Consider the following 26,011-nt stretch of genomic DNA (forward strand, 5'->3'; position numbering starts at 1 on the left):
GGGGATCTTGCCATGTACTTGTGACCTGTTCCAGGGCAGAGGGAGCAGGGAACCAGCGGAGCAGACACCCCCCAGCAGCATGCACCCGGGGCAGACCGCCCCCACCGCCCTTGCTATGCCACTGGTCAAGGGGAAGATGCTGGATAGAAGAGTAGAGAGGATAGGGAAGACAGGAGATACTGGATCAAGGAAGGATGGAAAGAAAGGAAATATGCTTGCTCAGGGAGAGAAGGGTAGATAGTAGACAGGGTGGGAGTAGGGTGACAGAAGAAAGATGCTGAATTGGGATGGGGAAGAGAGAAAGGGGGGGGGGCAACCCTGGCACTCGAAGGAAGGGAGGGATGGGGGGCCCCTGGCACACACTCTCATTCTCACACACGCACTCGCACCCAGTCTCACTCTCCCTCTGTCACACACACACTCGCACATTCACTCTCTCTCTCTCACAGAGTCACTCACACACACTCTCTCAAACATACACAATCCGAGGAAAACCTTGCTAGCGCCCGTTTCATTTGTGTCAGAAACAGGCCTTTTTTTTACTAGTGTTACAATAATCCAACCCACTCAATACCATAGCTTGTAAAACTCTTAGAAAATCAGGCCTAGGCAACAAAGGCCACAATTTACTTAGCAACCTAAAATAAGAATTAAGAATCACCAATTGAAAATATGATTTGAAAGACAAGCGGGAGCTAAGAGAATCCCCAGACACGAAAGGTTCACAGGAATCCCTGATAAAACGACAGTCTCAGGAAACAACATAGTTGAGTCAGAAGGAATTCACAATTCAGTTTTTGCAACATTCAACACTTGATTATTTGTCAATCATCCCAATATAGTATAAAAAATAGACGGCAATCGGGTCACTGCATCAGGCACAGACACTGTCAGTGGGAAACAAAACTGGACGTCATCCATATAAATGCGGTATGATGCAGCAAACGGTATAAAAGAAGCAAATATAAACAACACTGCAGACAGCAATGAACCCTACGGCACCTCAGTAGAAATATTCACACCCATTCGCACAGCTTGCTGTCTACCAGTCAAAAAAAAATACGTAAATCATTTCAGTACAGTTCCCACAAGGCCACAAGCACGCAAATGATGATCAAGAATATTAAATGCTACACAGATGTCTAAAAATACAAGAGCATAATTGGTGCGCCTATCTAAACCACAATGCACCTCATCCAAACTCGCAGCTACCATCACCTGGGTGCTATGGACCTTGCAGAAATCATATTGAAACAGATCCAACAATGAGTTGGTTGATAAACAATCGTCCAGTTGAGAGCAAACAGATTGTTCTACAATTTTAGCCAATACTTGCAATGTAGAAATAGGATGGAAATTGGACAGCATGTCACACCCCAGAGTGGGATTCTTCACCACTGGACACACTGCAGCAATTTTCAACTCTTCAGGAAAATATCCACCAAAATAAAATGGACTTGGGGAAAATCCACTATTTCTGGGATAAGCAGTATAAAATGTTTTGTACATTTTTGGGATCTTACCGGGCGGGTATTTGTGACCTGGATTGGCCACTGTTGGAAACAGGATGCTGGGCTCGATGGACCTTTGGTCTTTCCCAGTATGGCAATACTTATGTACTTATGATATAATGGAATTAGAAAAGGTTCAAAGAAGAGCGACCAAAATGATAAAGCGGATGGAACTCTTCTCTTATGAGGAAAGGCTAAAGAGGTTAGGGCTCTTCAGCCTGGAAAAGAGACGGATAAGGGGAGATACTATTGATATCTACAAAATCCTGAGTGGAGTAGAACGAGTAGAAGTAAACAGATTTTTTACTCTTTTCAAAAGTACAAAGACTAGGGGACACTCGAGGAAGTTACATGGAAATACTTTTAAAACAAATAGGAGGAAATATTTTTTCACTCAACGAATTGTTAAGCTCTGGAACTCTTTGTCGGAGGACGTGGTAACAGCAGTTAGCATATCTGGGTTTAAAAAAGGTTTGGCAAATTCCTGGAGGAAAAGTCTATAATCTGCTATTGAGAGACATGGGGAAGCAACAGCTTGCCCTGGGATTTGTAGCATGGAATATTGCTGCTAATTGGGTTCTGCCAGGTACCTGTGACCTGGCTTGGCCCTGTCTGGAAAACAGAATACCGAGCTAGATGGAGCATTGGTCTGACCCAGTGTGGTTACTCCTATGTTCTTATGTAGGAAGCAGCAGCACAAAAGTATGTAATTTCTCACTTCCAAGCAGCCTATATAGCAGTCAGCATCTTCAGTTCCACTTGAGGGATACAAGTTCATTGTCTCTTCTGTTGGTAAAGGTCATCATCGCTTGACTGCTGAATGTTGCAGGCTCTGCAGACACATCATGAGGTTAACTGTCCTCTTTGCTTCGGCTTACAGTTTACTCATACACTGCCACTGCTATCTGAAAACAGATGTCAGGAGACTAGAGGACATGTAGTTTCTTGATTTAGGCTGTTGTTGTGGAATGTCTTGCCCAATTCACTGTGCTCCGGGCAGGACATCCAAGAGTTTGGAAAGCTCTAAAAACTAGCTGTTTAGGTAGGAATTCCTTCCTCTCTGAAGCGTGGCCGATATTGATTTCTTGATCTTTTCTGTGGTTTGCATTTTGATATTTATTACAGCCTGTACTTTTTTTGGTTGTATATTGTTTTCCTTGTGGTTTTCTTATAAACGTTTGATTGTAACCTACCATGAAGCATGGCAACTTGGCAGGAAATACATTTTTTTATAAACAAATCTTTCCTTTGGTGTCAAGTCCACTTATTTTCCTACCACTAAGGTGAGGCTTCCCAGCCTGTAGCTTCCATAGTCTCGTGAAGAGGGACCACAACCTCCCTCCCTTTCTTCAGTCCCATAAAAACATTTCCATTTCTGAAGATCTATCGAGAATATTTCTTAGATACGATGAAGCTCCCTGTTCTGCCTAAATATACCAAGATATCTCTCACCAAGTCTCTTGGCTTTGTCCACTTTCAGTGTAGCGATTGGTGTGGTATCTATCCTTGGTCTCCCATTATCAACCTCATCTCTGTCAGTTTTACAGTTCAATATCCCCCTTTCTCTGATGTACCTGAAAATGTCATCATTTTGCTTCATCTCTTTTCTTCCGCTGTCATCTTTGCCATCCAGACTTCTTTCTTCGTCTTTCGGCTTTACCAGATATTCTTCCCTGTGCTTATTGTTTCAGATACTTTGAGGCTCATTTTCAAAGCACTTAGACTTACAAAGTTCCATAGTAACCTAAGTGTTTTGATAATGAGCCCCTTAGTACTTTTTGAATGTTAATCTTTCATATTTTTAGCCACTTCTTTGGAGAGTGGTATCAGTTTTCATCTTGCATTTATTTATTTTCCTCATAAAAACATTTGATGCCAATATGACACACCGTTTAACCATCTATTCTTCCACTTCACTTACCACTTTGAAGAAACATCCTCATTTTATCAACATCAGTACTCTTGACACTTAGGCCCTTGAGCTCTGTGGAACTTTTCTCCTTCTTGGTATCTATATCAAACCATACTGTCTGATGATCACTGGTACACAGGTTTGGCACTAACCTGAACTTTTGATACCCTACCTTGTTTATATCGGGTCTAGTATAGATCTTTCCCTCATAGGCTGCATATCCATTTGTCCCAGCAGAGCACAACCTCTCTACGTCTTACCAATTCTGTAGACAGGATATTTCAGTCCATACCTGGCATGTTAACCTCCTTTGAACAAGCATTTTTTTTTTAAATTCTTTATTTATATTTTCAATATATCATTAACAAGGATAACCTTGCGAACATAAAACAGGCAAGTAATAAGTAATATTAATATTCTCATCCTGCATTATTCAAAACTCAAAAAAGAGAATAAAAGAAAAAGGAAAAGAAGAAATATCTTATACAGGAAAAGAAAATTAAAATTAACTGATCAATTAAGAAACACAATTAACCTTTCTTAGACCTCAAAGCACGAGGGGGGAGTGATAGAATTAGAGAAGAGAAGTAATCAAACAAATAACATTTACAGAAGTAAAAGCTGCCATTTCTCCAAATTATTTTCTACATTTACTTCAGTTATTTCATTTCTAGAAACGATTTCAGTTGTTCCGGTGAAAAGAAATTATATTTAGTTTGACCTAATTTGACTACACATTTAGCCGGATATGCCAAAAAGAAAGATCCCCCAATATCCATTGTCTTTTGTTTCAAAGCAAGAAACGCCTTTCTTTTTTGTTGTGTTTGTTTTGTCACGTCTGGATACATCCAGACTTTAGATTCACAAAATTGAGCTTTGGAATTCCGAAAGTAAAGTCTTAAGATATTATTATAATCTTGCTCAAAAACCAAAGAAATTATTAATGTAGCTCTATCGAACAAGCATTTTTTTTTTAATGTATTAATACATTTTTATTGAATATTGTACATAACAAACCCCCAAACACCATTCCCAGCTTTCCCCCCTCCCCACCCACCGAGTCCCATATGAAAAACAGTCCATCAGCAATGCCCACTGCTGTTTCCTCAATGAACACCAACATCAACATTCCCCCTTCCCTTAAAGTTCTATCCCCCAACTTCTAAAAGAACAAGATCAGCAAACATTTCTGTGTCTCCAGGAAGATCTGACCAAATCCTCTGACTGAACTGAACCTTTTGTACAGCACGCTGTTGTAGAGGAACAGCCATCTCACCTTTCTAAAGGCTGTACGTGTAAGCACGCAATGCCCAGTTCCATATTAGAAGTCAACATCCTGGACAAGGACCTAGGAAACACCGTGGACATGCAATCCTCAATTCTGTGTGTGGCATAAATGAATGGAGAATAAAACTGGGATTTTATAATGCCTCTGTATAGATTCATGCTGTGACTGCACCTCAAGGACTGCATGAAGTTCTGATTGCCTCTTCTCAAACAGATAATGGAACTAGACAAAGGGCAACCAAAATGAATAGAATGGAGAAAAAAGCTCCTGTAGGATTTTAAAAAAAGAAAGACTAAAGAGGTTAGGGCCCTTCAACTTGGAGAAGACAGGGGCAATAAGACTGATGTATATACATCCAGGAGTGTGATGGAACAAGTAAATAGAGAACAGTTGTTTAACCTTTTCTGATAGTAGTAAGACAAAGGGACAATAAAAGTAATATGAAACATTTTAAGACTAGTCAAACTAATTTTTCACTAAACTCACAATCAAGACTTGGAATATATTGTGAGAATGTGGTCAATATATCTAGCATTCCTGGATTTAAAAGGAGTTTGGACAAGTCCCTGCACAAAGTGTCCAGAAAAGGAACTATTAGTCAGGTGGACTTGGGAAAGCTAGCAATTATCCCTGGGAGTGATATACTCACTGGGATCTGCTAGGTATTTCCCAACAAGCTGGACTGGCCACCATCAGAGACAGGATGCTGGGTCTGATAGACCTTTGGTCTGGCTAGCATTGCACATGAGTGTCCAGCCTTCTCCTGCACCTTGACCCTTCCCCTTCTTCCATTACCTTATACTCTTCGATCTCCTCCTCATCAGCCTCTCCTTCCTCTGGGGATTTGCGCTTTGTATTTGGTGCTGGAGTATTGTATGACGCCCTAGAAAGAGGCAGAAAAATTGTCTTGTTAAACTCTCTCTCACAGAAACAAGAGGCCTGCTACCCAACCCAAAGCCGCAGAAAAGCATGCTCTGATAACCCAAGGCTCTAGAAATGTTAAGTAGTAGTAGTAGTAGTAAGGACAACTCGGCACATTGCTACACCGGCACTAACGTAAGGTGGCTGGTGCTTTCAACAGGCCAGCTTTAATTAATCTTAGAATACTTGAGCGGAGGAGTAGCTGAGAACCTGGGGAGCTGGGTTCAACCAAGTCCCACTGCAGATCCTTGAGACTCTAGGCAAGGCACTTAATCCTCCAATCCCACAAGTACAAGAATTTTTTATTTTTTGTTACATTTGTACCCCGTGCTTTCCCACTCATGGCAGGCTCAATGCGGCTTACATATTGTATACAGGTACTTATTTGTACCTGGGGCAATGGAGGGTTAAGTGACTTGCCCAGAGTCACAAGGAGCTGCCTGTGCCTGAAGTGGGAATCAAACTCAGTTCCTCAGTTCCCCAGGACCAAAGTCCACCACCCTAACCACTAGGCCACTCCTCGCCCCGAATTACATTGTGAGCCCACTAGGGACAGAGAAAGTACCTGTAAACCACTTTGACTGCACCACAGAAAGGCAATATATCAAATCCCAATACCCTTATTTTTATAACATTATGTACTAGTTCTGTTATTCACTGAAAGGTGATGAAAGCATTTTATTCTGTATGTTAAGTCAATAAACAGATTTAAACATTAACATTACTGGACATGGACAGTCCTGTACAGTGGTGATAAATATCTAGTACAATATGACCCTGCTATGAAGAGCCTACAGTCTAAATGGGTATCTCCATCTCCTTCTCTGCGCATATCCAGCAGATAGCCAAGACCTGTCGCTTCTTCCTCTATAACATTAGCAAAATTCACCCTTTCCTCTCTGAGCACACCACCAGAACTCTCATCCACTCTTTCATTACCTCTCACCTTGACTACTGCAACCTACTCCTCACTGGCCTCCCACTTAGCCATCTATCCCCCCTTCAGTCCGTTCAGAACTCAGCTGCACGTCTTATCTTCCGCCTGGACCGATATACTCATATCACCCCTCTCCTCAAGTCACTTCACTGGCTTCCGATCAGGTATCGCATACAGTTCAAGCTTCTCCTACTAACCTACAAATGCACTCAATCTGCAGCCCCTCACTACCTCTCTACCCTTATCTCCCCTTATGTTCCTACCCGTAACCTCCGCTCTCAAGACAAAGCCCTCCTTTCAGTACCCTTCTCCACCACCGCCAACTCTAGGCTCCGCCCTTTCTGCCTCGCCTCACCCCATGCTTGGAACAAACTCCCTGAGCCCATACGCCAGGCCCCCTCCCTGCCCATCTTCCAATCCTTGCTCAAAGCCCACCTCTTCAATGTTGCCTTCGGCACCTAACCACTACACCTCTATTCAGGAAATCTTGACTGCCCCAACTTGACATTTCATCCTTTAGATTGTAAGCTCCTTGAAGCAGGGACTGTCCTTCTTTGTTAAACTGTACAGAGCTGCGTAACCCTAGTAGCGCTCTAGAAATGTTAAGTAGTAGTACTTGCCCAAGGTCATAAGGAGTGTCAGGTGCAGAAGTATGAATAGAGTAATAGGATGAGGAGCTACTTTCTCTCTGTTTCTGACTTCAGCTTGCTTTTCCCAACAATCAAACATATAAACGGCGAGTGACCGTACTCACTCGCAAATGCGCAGTAGATTTCCCTCTCCGTCCCGCCCCCGCGTCAATACGTGATGATGGGGGGGCGGGACAGAGAGGGAAACTGCACGAAGGGGAGGGAACCGCCAAGGTCGCCACCGCTCCCCCTCCCCCCCGAGGTCGCCGCCCACTGGTACCCCCCCCCTCCGGAGTCGCCGCCGCCGCCGCCACCCCTCCACCCGGCCCGTCTCTTCGCTATTCAACTTACATCTCCGGAGCAGGCAGATCAGCTGAGCTGCCGTTGCTTCCTTCCCCTGCCTGTGTCCCGCCCTCGCCGACGTTACGTCACACGAGGGCGGGACACAGGCAGAGAAAGAAGGCCGACGAGAGCTCAGCTGATCTGCCTGCTGTGGAGATGTAAGTTGAATAGCGAAGAGATGGGCCGGGTGGAGGGGTGGCGGCGGCAGCGACGGGGGGGGGGGGGGGGGGACCGGCAGCGGCGAACTCGGGGGGGAGGGGCCAGCGGCAACCCAACAGCCCGTTTTAACGGGCTCAACGGCTAGTCAATCATAATTTAAAGAGGGTTTTAAACTAAAGTCTCTGGGAACGGGTGAGAAAAGCCCCAAAGTTATTAATAACCTTCAGGAACATAAAACATCGAATACATTTATAGAAATGTGAAAAAAGGTTAACATCTGGAGAGCTTTGTATACCAATGCCCGTAGTATGGGAAACAAAATTTCTAGATCTAAAGGCTGAAATGCTAAAAGCCAACTCGGATTTAGTGACAGTCGCGGAGACCCATAACTAGGATATAGTTACCTGGCTATATTCAGAAAGGACAGAGTAGGAAAAAAGGGTGGAGGAGCGACATTATACGTTGGGAATATTATTAAAGCGTCAGAATTGCAGGACATATACTACTACTACTATTTAGCATTTCTATAGCGCTACAAGGCGTACGCAGCGCTGCACAAACATAGAAGACAGACAGTCCCTGCTCAAAGAGCTTACAATCTAATAGACAAAAAATAAAGTAAGCAAATCAAATCAATTAATGTGTACAGGAAGGAGGAGAGGAGGGTAGGTGGAGGCGAGTGGCTACAAGTGGTTATAAGTCAAAAGCAATGTTAAAGAGGTGGGCTTTCAGTCTAGATTTAAAGGTGGCCAAGGACGGGGCAAGACGTAAGGGCTCAGGAAGTTTATTCCAGGCGTAGGGTGCAGCGAGACAGAAGGCACGAAGTCTGGAGTTGGCAGTAGTGGAGAAGAGACCAGATAAGAAGGATTTATCCATGGAGCGGAGTGCACGGGAAGGGGTTTAGGGAAGGATGAGTGTGGAGAGATACTGGGGAGCAGCAGAGTGAGTACATTTATAGGTTAGTAGAAGAAGTTTGAACAGGATGCGAAAACGGATAGGGAGCCAGTGAAGAGAATTGAGGAGAGGAGTAATATGAGTAAAGCGACCCTGGCGGAAGACGAGACGGGCAGCAGAGTTTTGAACCGACTGGAGAGGGGAGAGGTGACTAAGTGGGAGGCCAGCAAGAAGCAGATTGCAGTAGTCTAAATGAGAGGTGACAAGGGTGTGGATGAGGGTTTTGGTAGAGTGCTCGAAAAGAAAGGGGCGGATTTTACGGATGTTGTAAAGAAAGAAACGACAGGTCTTGGTGATCTGCTGGATATGAGCAGAGAAGGAGAGAGAAGAGTCAAAGATAACCCCAAGGTTTCAAGCTGAGGAGACAAGGAGAATGAGAGAGCCATCAACAGAAATATAAAACGGGGGGAGTTGGGAGGTGGGTTTGGGGGGGAAAATGAGAAGCTCGGTTTTGGTCATGGTTAATTTCAGGTGGCGTTGAGACATCCAGACAGCAATGTCAGACAAGCACGCTGAAACTTTGGTTTTAGTGCAAGGTGAGATATCAGGGGTAGAAAGGTAGATTTGGGAGTCATCAGCATAGAGATGGTAGGAAAAGCCATGGGATGAGATTAATGAACCAAGGGAAGAAGTGTAGATAGAAAAGAGGAGGGGACCAAGAACAGAACCCTGAGGTACGCCGACAGGCAGAGGGATAGAAGTAGAAGAGGATCCACCAGAGTGAACACTAAAGGTGCGGAGGGAGAGGTAGGAAGAGAACCAGGAAAGGACAGAGCCCTGGAATCCAAGTGAGGACAGGGTATCGAGAAGTATGCTGTGATGGACAGTGTCAAAAGCAGCAGAAAGATCAAGAAGAATGAGGATGGAATATTGACCTCTGGATTTAGCCAGTAATAGGTCATTGGAGACTTTAGTAAGCGCAGTTTCGGTTGAGTGGAGAGGGCGAAAACCAGATTGTAATGGGTCAAGAATAGCATGTGAGGAGAGAAAATCAAGGCAGCGGCGGTGAACAGCACGCTCAAGTAATTTGGAGAGAAAAGGAAGGAGGGAGATGGGTCGGTAATTAGAGGGACAAGTAGGGTCAAGTGAAGGCTTCTTAAGGAGAGGTGTGACCACAGCATGTTTAAAGGCAGTAGGGACAGTTGCCACGATTTGGGTTTCTGTCAGGTACTTTTGACCTGGCTTGGCCACTGTTTGGAAAACAGGATACTGGGCCAGATGGACTGTCAGTCTGACCCAGTATGGCTACTCTATGTTCACCCTACAGGAAACGAGGCCACTGCTGAGTACACACATACATGCCCTACACATGCTTACAAGAACTGACCTGCAGGTTTCTCTGTTCTCAGCAATCTCCCTTTGCTCATCTTTGCTGTTTAACACTGCTCCAATGCTGTCAGCATTCTCAGCTCCCAGCTGCAGTAAGGAAAAGAAAAAAGGAGCCTTTCAGCCGAGTGTTAGCCTCACTTGAACAGAGAAACAAAATCAAAATACAACAACGCAACACAGGGCCAAAGAAATCAATTATTAAGCTAAAAAACTTCTTACCGCCTTTTTGAAGGAATTCTCGCAAGGAGGTGTACAGTAAGAATAAATCAAACATAAGAAACAGACAATCACAGCAGTAAAAATATTCAAATAATACAAAGTACGGCATAGTATACCACTTACAATGTCAACACAGTACATAATAAAATAATTTTAATAGACAACGTAATGTATAAGCAAAGATGTACCATATAGATAACAGAGTAAGAGGATTTAGAAAATAAGGGGGCTAACTGAAAGAAAGTTGCACGTGAGGTCAGATGTGATTAAATATTATCTCAGCTAGGATAGGAGTGGACATAAAAGAGACTAGCCAAGAAGATAGTCTTATACTTTAGCCCACTTGGACTGAGATAGTGAAGTTAAAAATTATCACAAAGGCCTCTGTTTTTAACAAGGAAGACATGATAGAGACATTTAAACACATGTGTCATAAGTGGACAGAAGGCAAGTTTCTTTCAATTGAAAGGAAGCTCTAGAATGAGGGGGCATAGGATGGAAGTGAAAGGGGACAGACTCAGAAGTATCCGGAGAAAAACATCCTTACGGAAAGGGTGGTGAATTTGTGGAATGGCCTCCTGGTGGAGATGAAGATTGTATCTGAATTCAAACAAGTTTGTGACAAGTACGTAAGATCTCTAAGGGAGATCAGATGGCATGGTTGGGCATTCTGGATGGGCCATATGCTCTTTACTTGCCTTTTTTTTTCTGTGATTCTATATGAAGGGCAAATATGTTCACATCATGGATGTTGCTACTGAACCCAGGCAAATAACTGCCCTTGCTTTGGCAGATCTAGGTTCTGATATATCAGTAAGTAATCCTGGAGGCACCCCAGCCAGTCAGGGTTTTGGGACATCCACAATGAATATTCATGAAAGATATTTGCATACAGTGGAGGCAGTGCAAGCAAATATCTCTCATGAATATTTGTTGTGGATATCTCAAAAACCTGACTGGCTGGGGTGCCTCCAGGACCAGGTTTGGAAACCACTGCTCTAAACATCCAAGCTGTGAGGGCTACAGACTGGGGTGTAAAAGAACTCCCTCATTCTGAGTGATTAAGGTCTAAAAACAGTTAAGCCTCCATGGGTCTTCAGAGGCTAACTCCAGAAAAAACATGTCTGTCAACGAGGATCATGGTTCCCTGGTCCTGCTGGAGTTTCAGCAAAGTCTTCCCCACAAAAAAAAAGACCTTGATCCGAATCTGACACTAGTCTGCCGTCTGATCACAGAGTGGAACAGAACTGTGTGGTTGAGATGAATGGTGAAAGACCCACTGAAGGAGTGCCCCAATCGCTGGAGATCTCCTGTGCTACACCCAAGCTGAGGGAGCACTTGTGCAGTTGTATTTCCTTGACAGGTATGTGGTCCTGAGTACCATGACACGTGTGGAGACCACTGCCATATCCTGACTTCTTCCTGACATAAGAGTTAAAAGACCATGCCTTCCTGCTTGTTGACATAGAGGCGTATTTTCAAAGCACTTAGACTTACAAAATTACACAGTAACCTATGAAACTTTGCAAGTCAAAGTGCTTTGAAAATGAACTCCATAGTACATTACAACCTGATTGTTTAGTGCCATGATGATTACCTGGAATAAGATTCACTAAAATTTACAGAAAAGCCTGAGAGACTGCCAAGATTAGCATATATTGATACAATATGCTTCTTTTTGCCTATGGAGATTCCTTGGAATCTATTATCTGACAACCAATGCTAATCATTCAACAGCAACAGCAAAAAGTGGTACGGAATGCAAACAACTCGGTTTCGTTCCCCTCCCTAAATAAAAAAGGGAAGATTGGTAATAAGCCATCTGGATTGCTGCAACGCACTGTACGCTGGCTGCAAAGAACAGACTATCAAAAAACTCCAAACAGCCCAGAATATTGCTGCCAGACTCATATTTCGAAAAACTAAATATGAAAGTGCAAAACCACTAAGAGAGAAACTTCACTGGCTCCCACTTAAGGAACACATTGCGTTCAAGATCTGCACGATTGTACACAAAATCATTCACGCAGATGCCTCAATCTACATGCTAAACCTCGTGGACCTACCTCCCAGAAACACCACAAGATCATCTCACAAATTTCTCAATCTGCTCTTCCCAGCTGTAAAGGACTAAAATACAAGCTGATGCATGCCACTACCTTCTCTTACAAGAGCACACACTTATGGAACGCACTACCTACAGACCTAAAAACAATCGATGAAATAACTAACTTTCGCAAATCTCTGAAGACATATTTCTTCAACAAAGCCTACAAAGAGAACCTATAACCTCACTAATCCACTTCACCAACCCAGCCAGCTTTGAAAGTTTACCTTCTATACTCAACCCTAATCACTCCCTTCTTTCTTCCCTTACTTAATCTCTGCACATCACTAATTGTATCTGATATCCTGGAATGACAATGTCATAACAAAACTATGTAAGCCACATTGAGCCTGCAAATAGATGGGAAAATGTGGGATACAAATGCAATAAATAAATAAATAAAATAAAAGATTAGATCCTCTGTTTTAGTTAATATTGTTTGAATTCAAATGAGAACATTTCTCCCCAAATCAAACTTTGATAAAACCTGATATAGGTAAGAGCATTCTATCTTGTGACAGGTTTTTTCAGCATCTAGGGACAAAATAGCTAATAAGGTTTCAGAGCATAAGCGTTGCCATACTGGAACAGACGAAAGGTCCATCAAGCCCAGTATCCTGTTTCCAACCGTGGCCAATCCAGGTAACAAGTACCTGGCAAGATCCCAGAACAGTAGAACAGATTTTATGCTGCTTATCCTAAAGGACATCTAAAAGGTTAGACCATGATTGCACGAGTGACCTACAAAGTGAGATATGTGACATTACCCAAATTGGGTTAGAACAAGGATTTCTAACACATAAAGAACACCAGTTTTTAAACAACAAAACCCCAATGGTTCCGGTTATCTATGCACTGCCTAAACTACATAAGGATCCCCTTAATCCACCAGGAAGACCCATAATGTCATCTAGGGGATCTCTGTTAGAACCATTATCGATATACGTTGATACTTTCTTGAAGGGGTTTGTGCAGAACTCTAGTTCCTACATCAAGGACACCACTCATTTTTTATCTATCCTTGAAGAATTTACAACAATTGAGGACAACACTATAATGGTAACTTTGGACATTAAGTCATTATACACTGTGATACCCCAAGATGAGATGTTAGAAGTTGTCGAAACCATTTTGGACAGTAGACCCAAACCACATGATGTTCCTACCACTTTCCTTCTGACTCTTACGAAATTGGCTCTTTGTAAGAATTTTTTTAAATTTCAAGACCAATTTTTTGAACAAATTTCAGGTGTAGCGATGGGGGCGACTTTCGCCCCTACACTAGCCAACCTTTATATGGCAGCATTCGAACACAAATGGTTAACATCATCTCCCTTTTTGCCTTACATCCGCCTATGGCGTAGATATATCGACGACATATTTATGTTATGGCAGGGGAACACTAAAGATTTAATGGACTTTTTTGCGTGGCTGAATTGTTGCCATCCAAAAATTCAGTTTACCATCACCTTTTCAGAAAAGACTATTCATTTTCTAGACGTCGAAGTGACAAAAGAAACGAGTGGTTTTGTGACTAAAGTATATTCCAAACCCACCGACAGGAACACCATTTTAGAATATGGTAGCTGTCACCCTAGACATTTAAGAGACAGCTTGCCGTTTTCTCAGTTCCTTCGTTTCAGAAGAATTTGCACTTCCGATACAGATTTTGTCACCCAAGCTACCAAGTTTTCCAATGAACTTTTGTCACGAGGTTATCCTAAACCAGTTCTAAAACGAGCTTTTCGTCGAGCAAAATATAACAACAGAAGCTTATTATTGAGGACTAAAGAACAAGATAATACTGACGAATTAACTATGACATGTGTGATGCGTTTTGTTCCCAGAGGTGAAAGAATAACAAAGATCATTAAACAACATTGGGACATCATGCGCACACATCCTCTATTCAAAGAGCTGGGAGTTAGGACAGCTTTTTCCCAGGCAAAGAATTTAAAAGAAATCTTGAGTCCTGCAATGTTACCGGTGACGAACGAAGGCGGGCAGTCTGATAAACATGGTCATTTTAAATGTAACAAAAGGAGTTGCAAAACTTGTGAGCTAACCATTGAATCAGATGTGTTTTGCCACAAGAATCATACACACAAATTATACAGCCATACCACCTGTCAGACGACACATATTGTATCCGGTGCCCTTGTGACAAAATTTATATAGGGAAATCCAGTAGGTCACTTAATGCACATATGATCGAACATAGATCTAGAATTACGGCAAGAAACATAGGTGCCCCGCTAGTGCAACATTGCATTAATAAAGGTCACACAGTAGACATGCTTAAATGTCAAGTTGTAGAACATGTGACCTCACATCCGAGGGGAGGCGATCGCAATAGAAAATTTTCACAGCGTGAATCCTATTGGATTTTCAATTTAGGAACTATTGAACCAGGAGGTTTAAACACATACATGCATTGGGGGTGTTTTTTGTAAGGTTCCAGCTGAGCGCGTGCAGTTAACTTACTGTTGACGCTCACGCTATCAGCTACGTACAGGAAACACACAGGAGTTCCGGTGCCGGCTTTTTAAAAGAACGCTGCCGCCATTTTTATGTTGATGCAGAGTGAGCACAAGCCATATCAGGAAGTTGAAACTGTAAGTCTCGAGCTTAGTTTTTCAGGAAGAATGTATTTAGAGATTAGATATTAATTAATTTTGTGTTGTATATTGATGGTCTTGCAGGATTATCCCTTGACAAAGCAATCTGGCGAAACAGGTCCTGTCGGGATAACGAAGGTTCCTGGATGCTCCTCAATATATACATAAGACGTACAAGATAAGTTATTTTGATAGTCAAACAGTGGCAGTCTAAATAGATATCTTCCTACTGTTTTATAAGTATGTGCCCTAAGTACTTTCCATACCAATATATATTTTCACCAAATTTGGATGGAGGGGGTTGTCAATGATTAAAGACCGCTATGGCTGACAGACAAGAGCACTTTGTCACACATACAGCCAAATGATAACATATCCCCAAGATTCAATTTGTATAGTACTGGGTGACACTCACTTCTCTACTTTTTATTTTTGTATTGAGTTTTGAGAACATAATAAGTAGAACGCCTAATCTTTTGACAGTATCCTAGAAATAAGCAGTGGATTTTCCCAAGTCCATCTTAATAATGGCTTATGGACTTTTCTTTGAGGAAATGTATCTAAACCTTTTTTTAAACCCTGTTAAGCTAACTGCTTTTATCACATTCTCTGGCAACGAATTCCAGAGTTCAATTACATACTGAGTGAAGAAATATTTTCTCTGGTTCATTTTAAATGTACTATTTAGTAGTTTCATTGCGTGCCCCTCAGTATTTTTGGAAAGAGCAAGCAATACATCTACAGTATGGGTTCCTCTTTCCCTCATGCATCACTTTGCACTTGCTCACATTAAATTTGCTAATAATCAATTATTGCTACTATTTTTCACTCAACGAATAGTTAAGGTCTGGAACTCATTGCCGGAGGATGTGGTAACAGCAGTTAGTGTATCAGGGTTTAAAATGGATTGGACAAGCTCCTGGAAGAAAAAAATCATAGTCTGCTATTGATATGGACATGAGGGAAGCCACTCCTTGCTCTGGGATTGGTAGCTTGGAATGGTGCTACCAAGTGGGATTCTGCCAGGTACTTGTGACCCGGTTTGGCCACTGTAGGAACCAGGATACTGAGCTAGATGGACCATTGGTTTGACCCAGTATGGCTATTCTTAGGTTCTTATGTTCTGTTCTTATGTCATCTGCCATTTGGATGTCTCGTCTCCCAGTTTCATAAGGTCCTCTTGCAATTTTTCACAACACTATTGCGATTTAACAACTTTGAATAACTGTCATCAGCAAATTTAAATTACCTCACTAGTTATTCCCATCTTTAGATCATTTATAAAATTGTTAAAAAGCAACAGTTCCAGCAAAGATCCCTAAGGAACCCCACTATCTACCCTTGCCCACTAAGAATACTGAACATTTAATCCTACTTTCTGTTTTCTATATTTTAACCACTTTTTAATCCACAATAAGGGTCATTCCATGTCAAGTGGTCTGGTGGTCCCTGCGCAACCATCACGGATTTTGATGAACATTCATACATGTCCCCAATGAATATTGGTAAAGTTTTACGTTCGCCGATGCAATACTTGCTGAGATATAGTAATCTGTTTGACCCCATACTGCAGCCTTCTATGGTATGACTCCGAGATTTCGGCGACTTTGAGACACTGTATCTCCGGCAATATTTTGTTTTGGCAGTAGTTTTTCCTCCCTTTCTTAGGGAGGTTCTGGTTCTCTTGTCCCCATGGATCCCTCCTGTCTGCTCTGGTTTGTCTGCAGGGTACTTTCCTTCTGGCAGGGGTCCGAGTTGCCCTTGGTGTGGAACTGCTAGCTCAAATCCCTCTTCTGAGTACCCTCGGGAGCGCCATTCTTGCCAGTCTTTTGCTTGGACTCAGCTGTGTCTCTTTATGGGAATGTGCTTTTTTAGGACTAGTTTGCCACAGCTCTTCCTTGCTTCTGGGCGGGAGTTTTAACCTGGCACAGGCGGATTTTGCCTTTCTAGTTTCAAGTGTCTCTCTCCTGGCACATTTGGCACTCCTTCCTTTTTCTGTAAGGGGCGCAGTTCTTTCCTGCTGAGCAGATCTATTGCTGTGCATCTGGATTATCACCTCTTAGTTCCGCGCTTTTCTCTACTTTTCTGCAGGGAAGTGGTTCTGTTCTAGGTCTGGAGTTTGACTCTCCCTTAGCTGGTTTTTCCTCAGTTTGGTGTTAGTGGCCAGCTTCCTCTTTGTTCCTGGCCTGGCGAGAGTTGTTTCTTCCTCACTGCCTTACGGCTGCATTTTGCTCCCTATGGTTTGAGGATTCCAGATCTGTGATGCTTACCTCCCTCTTGGAGGGAGTTCTTTCTCTATGTTGACTTCTGCTCTGTATCGGTTGCCTAGGAGGGCGGTCATTGTGACTCAGAGACCACTTGGGGGCCGAGAGTGTCTCTTGGGGCACAGGGCTTTCTCTTCTTGTAGTTTTAGTCTCTCTGGGCCAGGGGAGTGCAGCGCCAGGTCTGCATTTCCACAAGTTGTGCTCCTTTCCTGTTGGCCCCCTGACAGCACCTTCTTCTCTGGCTGTTCCCCGGGGCTCCATTTATGCATTTTGCTTGTTGAGCACGGCTCCACCGCTCCATGTTGAGTGTGGCTCCACAGTTCCAGGTTGGCTTTAGCTCCATCGCTTTATGTTGAGGACAGCTCTATCATGTCATGTTGAGTGAAGTCCTTCGCTGCTTATTCTGCAACCTTTCATCTCTGCATGTTGAAAGCAGCTCCATGGTCACATGTTGTGTAGTTCTTTCTCTGCAGGTCTCAGTGTAGGACACAGTCCTGTGTCTGCGTGTAGAACACGGCTCTGTGTCTGTCTGTAGAACGTAGCTCCTTGTCTGTGTGTGGCATGCTGCTCTCTCTTTGCATATGGAACACAACTCCCTGTCTGCATGCAGAGCGCAGCTCCACCGCCTGTTGAGTGTAGCTCCCTCCATCTCTGTATGTTTAGCACAATTCTTCTCTGCAAATTGAGCAAAATTCCAGGGTGGTATGTGGAGCACAGCTCTGTGACTGCAGATGCTGCACAGCTTCATGTCTGCGTAGGAAGCATAGCTCCTTGTTGGCGTGTGGAGCGCTGCTCCTTGCTGGCATCTGGAGTGCAGCTCCTTATTTGCGTGTGGAAAGCAGCGCCTTGTCTGCGTTTTATACACAGTTCCATCGCTACCGCAGCTTCAGTTCTGCAGGTACCTCTAACATCCAGCTCTCTCAGTGGGGCACTGCTCATCCTCTGTCTGTTACTCTCAGCTTTTTCTCCGCTTGTTCAGTGCATTTCTATCTTTGCCAGAGGTGTGCAACTCTTTCTCTGCCCGTGGTCCATGGCCCAGTTTATGTGCTTTGAGTGCAAATCCGTTTGTTCTCGTTGAGCACGGATCCTCTTCTGCCTGATGAGCGCAGCTTCGTTTCTGTCCCTTGAGCACAGTTCAGTCTCTGACTGTGGAGAGTATTTTCACCTATGCCTGTTGGGCACTGTTTCACCTTGTCAGTCAACCCCAGCTCTTTTCTGCCAGTTGGATACAGTAACTTCTCGGCAGCTGTGGCATACCGCAGTTTAGATTGCTAGACAAGGCTGTCTTCTCCTGTTAGCTACCATTCCTGTGGCACTTTTTCTTGTCGTAGCCTCTTGGTGGCTGGTGAGAAGCTTCTTCATTGCTGGAGTTTGAATTTGTCTCTGCTCCTTTTGTGGCTACTTGGCACCTTGGGGGTCTTTTCTCCACAGTACGGCTCTCGACTCTCTTTTTATCTCCTTTTGTTCTCTTGGCTGTTCTTTCATCCCTAAGTCCAGAGTGAGCTGGTTGAGGAGTACTCTCTTTCTACGGTTGTACCCTGACATGCTGCTGCCCTTTTCTTCATGGTTCTCCTTAAGAGACTTGCGCTCCAGTTTGTTGGTTCTCTCGACTCTGGAGTCTCTTCTTGTTCTGTGGAGTTTGATTCTCTCACTAGACGCGAGTCTGGGTGGTTCCTGGGCCTTGCTTCCTTTCTTCTATGAAGTGTGGCGCACTGTTTGGGGTTGAGTACTCCTAGTACTTGTTAGGGTCGCTTCATCCAACCATCTTGGACTCTAGGCAGACTGTCAGGTTTGGGAGTTAGTCCTGCCAGGGTTCAGAGAAGTGAATCCCAGTCTAGAAGAGACAGTTCTTCTCCTTATTGCTCGGAAACGACTGTTGCCTTCCTTCCAAGAGGGGTCCTTTGGCATGAGTATCTTTTGCTGCTTCTTTTGCTACTCTTGCGACAGGGGTACGTAATTTTTCTTTTGCTCAGGATGTTTGTTTCACGTCCAACGGCTTCAGTTCCTTTTCTAGAGTCTAACTCTGTTCCATTTTGGTAGCCTGGTGGTTCGGATATTCGAATCCTTTCCTGCTGACCAGTTGTTTGCTGTGTGTATAGCTTTGTTGATTTTTCAACCTTCTTCATTTTTCTTTTCTCCTCCCCCCACCTCTTTGGGAAACTGCTTTTTTATTTTATTACATTTGTACCCCGCTCTTTCCCACATACAGCAGGTCCAGTGCGGCTTACATAGTAAAAGAAAACATCTTACATGGTAAAGAATACAGTAAAAACAAGGAAATGTAGGAACAGTATTATAAATTGTGATGATCATAACTACTTACATTATGAAAGGCATTACAAAGGACATGTGAAAAGAACGTAATGAACTAGAATAGGGAAGGTAGACAAGGATATGATAGGTGAAAGGGAAGGAGAATGGTAGCGAAATGGTAAAGGATGGAGGGAAGAAGATGAGGGATTGAGTATAACATTGGAGTCATCCCATTAGACTGGTCTGGTATAGATGACAAGGAAGGAAAAATTATGTTCTTATCTGATAATTTTCTTTCCTTTAATCATACCAGACCAGTCCAGATGCCCTCCCTGGCTAAAGTCTGTCAGAGTGTTGTTTCTTTTAGGTATCCCTGGCTGTTCCACAACGCTTCAATACGGTGGGATGTCCTACGGCACTGCCTAATTCATCTTCTTTATTCAATCTCCTGCCACTTGTTGTTCTGCCAGCTCTGTATGACTCCTGTTACTTGGGATCAAGGAGTTCTTTCCCCGGATTCAGGGGTAGATCTATGTGTGCTTAAGCAAGCTCAGTATGGACCATTCCCTCCCGCTTACTTTACTGTGAGGGGAGGTTGCAGTTGCCTTTGGCCAAGCAGGAACAGTGAGGTTCTGCATATTGGCTCCAAGAGTTTGCCTGTTTAGTATTAACTGTGCTTTCTTCTAGACTTCAGAGCACCATTGCTTGGCTATTCGAAATACTGAACATTCCAGGCTGCATGATACCCTTAAGGGGCGGTTTACTAGGAACTATTTTCTCTGTCTCCTTCCACTGGTAGATGGACATAACCCATTAGTCTGGACTGGTCTGGTATGATTAAAGGAAAGAAAATGATCAAGAACATAATTTTTCCTTTGTCTAGCCTGTTTGCAACAGAATCCCAGGTCATGATCTCCCTTTCTAATCTCAATTAGAATTGCCCATATTCAGTGGAATCTTCAGAATTAGACTCCCCTGACAAACTGCAATTCACAGCAACAGAGCTCCTGTTCATTTTTGAAAAGGTAAATTGCCTTTATGACAGTAATTTATGTACAACGTTAAAGAGCTGATGTTTTAGGCAACCATCTCTGTGCTGGCTCAATCATACCCCTTCATTCAACTAACTTTATGCCGCTTGTGATTTAGCTTTGAGAAGCTAAGATCCCATTATGTTCTTTTTATTAATCTCTTGTTCTATGGATAGTTACACACTGTACCAGGAGTGCTCCCCTCAGAGGGCAATGCAGAAAGCATTATACCAGGTATAACCCAGTTAAACCATGGGTGTTACTGGCCAAGCAATGCAGAATGTTACATTCGCAAGGAAACCCTTAAGGCAGACTGCATTAAAACACGTGGTAATGTGATCATTAGAGATACCGCAGCAATGCAATTAAAAAAAAAAAAAACATTTTCCCATGCGTTGTGTGCAGGAAACTGCACCAGGTCCAGGGCTCAATAGAAGAGCTGGTTCAGCGGCACTCTCTCTCTCTCAGTCCAACCCAACTACCCAACCCTGGATTGCTTTCTGCAACATTAATCCCATAATAAAACAGAATGCCTTGGTAGTCTAGTGACACCCTCCCCCACCACCACCATTTACAAAAAAAGTCTCTTGTGTCTAGTGTCATGCACCCCCAACCCACCTTAACCTGAAAAATCCTCCCTGGTATCTAGTAGCAATCAACCCCCACCTTTTGCCCAGATGCCTGAACCTACAGAGTAACATAGTAGATTACAACAGATAAAAATCTGTACAGTCCATCCAGTCTGCCCAACAAGATAAACTCATTTTATGTGCTACTTTATATGTATACCTGACCTTGATTTGTCCTTGGAAAGGGGTTGGGCACTAGACTACCAGAGAAGTTTTAGGAAGCAAGACTGCAACTCATGTAACTGCCTATATAGGGACAACAAGGTGGTGAATTGGCAACTGCCCTATTTGTGACACTAGTATTTAATCATGAAGATGTGTAAGCTGCACAGAGTGCTAGATACAACACTGGCCATCTTGTTGAGTAGACTGGATGGGCTGCATAGGTCTCTGTCAACATTTACTATACTACTACTTGACATTTCTAAAGCACTACTAGGGTTACGCAGCACTGTACAATTTAACATAGAAGGACAGTCCCTGCTCAAAGGAGCTTACAATCTAAAGGACAAATGTACAGTCATATGTTTACAGTTTTGTAAGGTTAACGCTTTAACCTCCATTGGTCAGATACAAAATAAGATTGCAAACCCTGCTATGTCTTTACTACTACTACTACTACTTAGCATTCCTATAGCGCTGTCAGGGTTACACAGCGCTGTACAAGTTTAAACATGGGGATGGACAGTCCCTGCTCAAGAGAGCTTACAATCTAAAGGTAACAAGCTATGTAGTCAGTATAGGTATCATGAATGGGGAAGGTGGTTAGGCACCAAAAGCAAGGGAGAAGAGATTGGCTTTGAGTAAGGACTTGAAAATGGGCAAGGAGAGCACATGGCGTATGGGCTCGGGAAGTCTGTTCCAGGCATAAGGTGATGCGAGGCAGAAAGGGCGGAGTCTGGAGTTAGCGGTGGTGGAGAAGGGTACAGATAGGAGTGATTTGTTCTGAGAGCGGAGGTTACGGGTGGGAACATACAGGGAGAGGAGGGTAGAAAGGTAATGGGGGGCTGCAGATTGAGTGCACTTGAAGGTCAATAGAAGCTTGAACTGTATACGGTAGCGGATCGGGAGCCAGTGAAGCGACTTGAGGAGAGGGGTGATATGAGAGTATCGGTTTACGCGGTAGATAAGACGTGCGGCGGAATTTTGGACAGATTGAAGGGGGGATAGGTGGCTAAGCGGGAGGCCAGCGAGGAGAAGGTTGCAATAGCCAAGACGAGAGGTAACGAGCGAGTGGACGAGGGTTGGGGTGGTCTGTTCAGAGAGGAATGGGCGAATTTTGCTAATATTATAGAGGAAGAAGTGACAGGTCTTAGCTGTCTGCTGGATATGGGCAGAGAAGGAGAGGGAGGAGTCGAAAATGACTCCGAGATTGCGGGCTGAAGAGACGGGGAGGATGAGGGCGCTGTCAACAGAGACGGAAAGTGGGGGAAGAGGAGAAGAGGGTTTGGGTGAAAAGACAAGGAGCTCAGTCTTTGCCATGTTCAGTTTCAGATGCCGGTTGGACATCCAGGCAGCGATGTCTGAAAGGCAGGCCGAAACTTTGGCCTGGGTTTCGACTGTGTTCCTAACACTTTGCTTGACATTCAGTTTAAACCAGAGCATAGAACATCACTATGAGAAGAGACAGAATCTTGAACTAAAATCTTTTTTAATACAATAATTAAACAAGAAAAAATAAGTTACAGTTAGAAGCAGATGCTGGCAGATAAAGACCATATGGCATATCATCTGTCCATCCATGCCATCTATTTTCCCTATCATTCCATTCAAGATCCTATGTACTTGCCCCAACCTGTCATAAACATAGACAAATGTTTGCAAAGTTGTCCGGATGTGCCGGACAATAGTTTTGCTTTGCAAACTGGGAGTTTATTCTCAACCAATTCTCTGTCAGGCAGAAGACGCTGAGAGGCTGGCAAATTTAGATTTGAACGCGCATCACCTCTTCGAGAGAAGCTTCATTGGCTCCCCATCAGAGAAAGAATAAACTTCAAAGTCCATACAATGATTCATAAGATGATATACGGAGAATCCCCTAGCTACATGAATGACCTGATCGACTTCCCAATCAGAAACAGATCAATGTCCTCGCGTACTTACCTCAATTTACACCTTCCCAACTGCAAAGGAATTAAATACAAAACCTCCTATGCATCCAGTTTCTCATTTTTGGGCAGTCAGCTTTGGAACGCTCTACCAAGATCCATCCAAACAATTAACGACTCTCTACCCTTCAGAAAAATGTTGAAGACTCATCTCATCAAGCAAGCTTACCCTAACGACTCAACCTAACCTTATAAGCCCACCTCACAACTCCTGCTCTGAAAACGATTATATCTTATGCTTTGTCTCCCAAACTCCATCTCCATCTTCCATACACCTTACCCCTCCCAATCTCTTTCCCTTCGCCTATCACGCCTTGCTTACCTTTTCCATGTTCAATTCACCTATTGTTAAAACCTTACTATTACAGTGAGTTGCCTTGGCAGTACACATGGTCTGAATGTTTAAACCCACTATCCCCAATATTGGTTGGCACACACAGAGAGAAGGGGGAGGGAGGGAGGGAAGGAGAAAGGGTGGAAGAGAGGGTAGGGAGGAGGAAGGGGAAAAAAAGTATATAAAAATTTGATGATGGTCTGTTCAATACTTATATGTGAAGTTCCATTGTACTGTTGAAGTTTTATATTTTATGGTATCTGTTATACCATGTTTATTTCATCATCAGTAAAAATGTTGAAACATAAAACCTTACTATTACAGTTTGTAACATTCTCCTTACAATACTTTGTAAAACTATTTACTATGCTAGCCCCATTGAACCTGCTGTGTGTGGGAAAGCGCGTGGTACAAGTGATAGCGGGGATGGGATGACTTCCCTATGAAGAAAGACTAAGGAGGCTAGGGCTTTTCAGCTTGGAGAAGAGACGGCTGAGGGGAGACATGATAGAGGTCTATAAAATAATGAGTGGAGTGGAACAGGTGGATGTGAAGCGTCTGTTCACGCTTTCCAAGAATACTAGGACTAGGGGGCATGCGATGAAACTACAGTGTAGTAAATTTAAAACAAATCGGAGAAAATTTTTCTTCACCCAACGTGTAATTAAACTCTGGAATTCGTTGCCGGAGAAAGTGGTGAAGGCGGTTAGCTTAGCAGAGTTTAAAAAGGGGTTAGACGGTTTCTTAAAGGACAAGTCCATAAACCGCTACTAAATGGACTTGGGAAAAATCCACAATTCCAGGAATAACATGTATAGACTGTTTGTACGTTTGGGAAGCTCGCCAGGTGCTCTTGGCCTGGATTGGCCGCTGTCGTGGACAGGATGCTGGGCTCGATGCTGTAGCGAGCGTGGCTGACACCCAGGGTGGGTCGCCGCTGCGCACCCCCCTCTTCGGCGCGCACCCTCCCCTCACCCCGGAGCGCATTCTTACTTCAATTAGGAAGGAGGGGCGGGCGAGAGGGCTGATCCGTTCCCCAGTGCATGTCGCTGGGAGCTGCGTTGGCTCCGTTGGTTCCTTGCTCCCTGCCCCGGAACAGGAAGTAACCTGTTCCAGGGCAGAGGGGGCGGGGAACCAGCGGAGCCAACACCCCCACCTCCCCCAGTGGCATGCACCTGGGGCGGACCGCCCCACCCCTTCCTATGCCACTGGTAAATAAATAAAGGAACACTTTCAGTTCACCTCTACCCAGGAAATGTTGACTACACCAACTTGACATTTTGTCCTTTAGATTGTAAGCTCATCGGAGCAGGGACCGTCCTTCCTTGTTATTATGTACAGCGCTGCGTAACACTAGTAGCGCTCTATAAATGTCAAGTAGTAGTTCACACAGGGGCTGTGCTGCAGACTAACTCTTGCAGACCCCCAGGGGGGAGAGGGGGGGGAGGGGCCGCACACCCAGACTCCCATGAGACACAGGGACGTGGAGGTGCTGAAAAAGAGTCCATTCCAACAGAAGGTTACGGGGTTTTGGAGTCTTAGCACTGAAGGTGGCTGAATCCGTTACCTGCTGAGCTAAGAGCTGCCTCCGCAGCCGTTGCCGCTCCCGGATCTCCTGCAGGCGACTGTTCATCCCTCTCGCGCTCTCTCTCGCTCTCGCTCACACACCTGCGCTGCAGCTGCTGCGGCAACTTAGTTCCAAACGGCGCTGCTCGTGTCGTGTGTGGGCGTGGCGCCCTCGCCTGACGTCATTTCCGACGCTTCAGTGGACTCGGCGGGTGCCGGACGGCGAGCGGAGCTGTTTCGCAGAGCGCATGCGCCCTAACTCCGAGAGCTCACGTGCGCAAACACAGAACGAACTGGGGCTGAGGGAATTCGGTCAAGCGCGGGTTTTTCATGCGCATGCTCGGTAGCGCAGAGTGAGCCCGGCGCTCAGGTCAATAGTGCTGTAAGGACTAGGCTGGGGAACTGACTGTTGGTGCGCATGCGCTACAGTTATAATTACGTCTGCCGTCGCGGAGGTGTCGGGACTATGGTTGTTGTGACAAAGATTCTCTGGGAGCTTTTAATCTACCGATAAAGACGTTGTTTTTTTTTTTACATAGTAACATAGTAAATGACGGCAGAAAAAGACCTGCACGGTCCATCCAGTCTGCCCAACAAGATAAACTCATATGTGCCATTTTTTGTGTATACCTTACCTTGATTTGTACCTGTCTTTTTCAGGGCACAGACCGTGTAAGTCTGCCCAGCACTATCCCCGCCTCCCAACCACCAGCCCCGCCTCCCAACCACCGGCTCTGGTACAGACCGTATAAGTCTGTCCAGCACTATCCCCTCCTCCCAACCACCAGCCCCGCCTCCCAACCACCGGCTCTGGCACAGGCACAGACCGTATAAGTCTGCCCAGCACTATCCCCGCCTCCCAACCACCAGCCCCGCCTCCCACCACCGGCTCTGGCACAG

At 44.3% G+C, this 26,011-nt stretch overlaps 1 protein-coding gene across 2 annotated transcripts in view; it reads right to left on the reverse strand.

Annotated features, from left to right (window-relative positions):
• Window positions 1-25,287, reverse strand: part of METTL14 (methyltransferase like 14) — a 96,428-nt gene extending 71,141 nt beyond the window's left edge. For both annotated transcript variants that reach the window (XM_030191799.1, XM_030191798.1), the window contains exons 1-3: window positions 25,113-25,287; window positions 9,981-10,069; window positions 5,507-5,594 (exon numbers count right to left, since the gene is read on the reverse strand). In XM_030191799.1, coding sequence (XP_030047659.1) covers window positions 5,507-5,594; window positions 9,981-10,069; window positions 25,113-25,178 — 243 coding nt within the window. In that variant the 5' untranslated portion in view covers window positions 25,179-25,287. The remainder of the gene's footprint in view (window positions 1-5,506; window positions 5,595-9,980; window positions 10,070-25,112) is intronic.
• Between the last annotated feature and the right edge of the window lie 724 nt (window positions 25,288-26,011).

Source organism: Microcaecilia unicolor, chromosome 2 (assembly GCF_901765095.1).
Source record: "Microcaecilia unicolor chromosome 2, aMicUni1.1, whole genome shotgun sequence".
In the NCBI taxonomy this organism is placed as follows: Eukaryota; Metazoa; Chordata; class Amphibia; order Gymnophiona; family Siphonopidae; genus Microcaecilia; species Microcaecilia unicolor.